We start from the raw sequence: 1860 nt of genomic DNA, 5'->3' as shown, positions 1-1860 counted from the left end.
GGTATCTCCTATCACTCCTCTGCGTATCACACCTAATCCAATCAAGCCTGTTATTGTCATTCACGTGCCATTGTCATTCAGCATCTGAAATCACCTTTGTAAAGTTTATATCTCCAGAACCTCATGTTACATTTCATGGCATGCATGGCCCAGCCCATCAAAGTGGCACTTAAGTCAGATCTGGCCCTTGTAAGAAATGGGTTCAACACCTCTAATCTAGCTGTTCTACTACAGACCGACACAGCCACTCTCCAAAACCAACTTCCTTTCAGGAATAGTTGGTTTTTATAGAAAGCCAAGGGGACTTCAGCAAGGTGCATGATCACCCTATCACATTCCTAGGTCAGTGTGTCGAACTTTGCATAACTCAACCAGAGATAAAGATGTGTGATAATAATTTCACATCTATAAATCCATTAATGATTATTATGATGATGATGTATTGTTTGTTTACCTTCTAACTTACTCAGTGTTTTTTTTTTCCTCAGATGAAGATTGCTGGGTCTGAGCTATTTAATGCAGGGTGAATTGGAAAAGAAGGATGAGCTCTATTACAGAAGATGCAACTCTAAGCCCACTCTGCTTTGAGATAAATGGCTCTTGCTACAGAACTCTACACTCTTTTGAAATCCAGCTGGCTATCTACCTAGTCTGTGCCATGGGGATGCTCCTCACAGTACTAGGGAACCTGCTGGTGGTGATTTCTGTCTCACACTTTAAAACACTTCACACACCCACTAATTTCTTACTACTTTCACTTGCCCTGGCAGATCTCCTTCTAGGATTAACAGTGCTGCCTTTCAGCACTATCCGTTCAGTCGAAGGCTGCTGGTATTTTGGGGAAGACTTCTGCCGGTTCCATACTTTTCTGGACACTCTCTTTTGCTTGACCTCAATATTCCACCTCTGCTTTATATCCATTGACCGCCATTGTGCAATTTGTGATCCATTGCTCTACCCTACCAAGTTCACCACCCGAGTCGCATGCATTTATATAGCAATTGGGTGGGGTGTGCCTGTGGCTTACACTTCCATATTCCTTTATACCCAAGCCATTGAGGAAGGATTAGCACAATTCTTTCAGGATGTACCTTGCATTGGTAGCTGCCAGCTGCTCTTCAATAAACTCTGGGGATGGATAAACTTTCCAGTCTTCTTCTTCCCATGCCTCATAATGATAGGGTTGTATGTCAAGATATTTATTGTAGCAACCAGACAAGCTAGGCAAATAAATTGTATGAATAAGATAATTGGGTCTGAGCCCCAGTTAGGAGCAACAAAGAGGGAAAGGAAGGCTGCTAAAACTCTTGGAATAGCTGTAGGAATCTATCTCCTGTGCTGGTTGCCTTTCACAATAGACACCATGGTGGACAGCCTGGTAAATTTTATTACCCCTCCTATTGTGTTTGATGTTCTTATTTGGTTTGCTTATTTTAATTCTGCTTGCAACCCTTTGATTTATGTGTTTTCCTACCGATGGTTCAGGAAAGCTGTAAAGCTAGTCTTAACTCGTCAGGTCTTTTATACAAGAACATCTACTGTTGACTTGTTCCAGGAATGATCCATTGACAACTGAGATGGGTAGGAAGTAGAATTGTTGTGGATCTTATTTAAGGGCAGTATATCAAATAGCCTGGTTTGGCAACTCCCAATTATGACTTTTTTTTAAGCATTCCCCACACTGCTATGATGTAATCTGTGAGAATGTGGAATAAACTGAAACAATACAAGCAAAGCAATACCTTCAGTGTAAAGGAAATTATTCATCTTTGTTAACGACTGAAGGACTACCTAGAAAAATAGAGAGGGACCCGCAGAATTGGATAGCAGGTCACATATCTGGAAAAGAAAGCTAGAGAG

At 41.3% G+C, this 1860-nt stretch overlaps 1 protein-coding gene across 1 annotated transcript; it reads left to right on the top strand.

Annotated features, from left to right (window-relative positions):
- The first annotated feature begins 494 nt into the window (after nt 1-494).
- On the top strand, nt 495-1561 carry LOC132586701 (trace amine-associated receptor 5-like). Its single transcript, XM_060258768.1, has one exon. The coding sequence runs from the start codon at nt 542-544 to the stop codon at nt 1559-1561; it is 1020 nt and encodes a 339-aa protein (XP_060114751.1). The 5' UTR covers nt 495-541.
- The last annotated feature ends 299 nt before the right edge of the window (nt 1562-1860 follow it).

The sequence above is a fragment of the Heteronotia binoei genome, chromosome 1 (genome assembly GCF_032191835.1).
Source record: "Heteronotia binoei isolate CCM8104 ecotype False Entrance Well chromosome 1, APGP_CSIRO_Hbin_v1, whole genome shotgun sequence".
NCBI classification, from domain to species: domain Eukaryota; kingdom Metazoa; phylum Chordata; class Lepidosauria; order Squamata; family Gekkonidae; genus Heteronotia; species Heteronotia binoei.
Note: the sequence above shows the minus strand (reverse complement) of the source record. Positions and strands in the feature narration are given on the sequence as shown.

Bases quoted from the DNA above. Each gene is read 5' to 3' on its own strand.
- LOC132586701 (XM_060258768.1), top strand. From the start codon at position 542: ATGAGCTCTATTACAGAAGATGCAACTCTAAGCCCACTCTGCTTTGAG.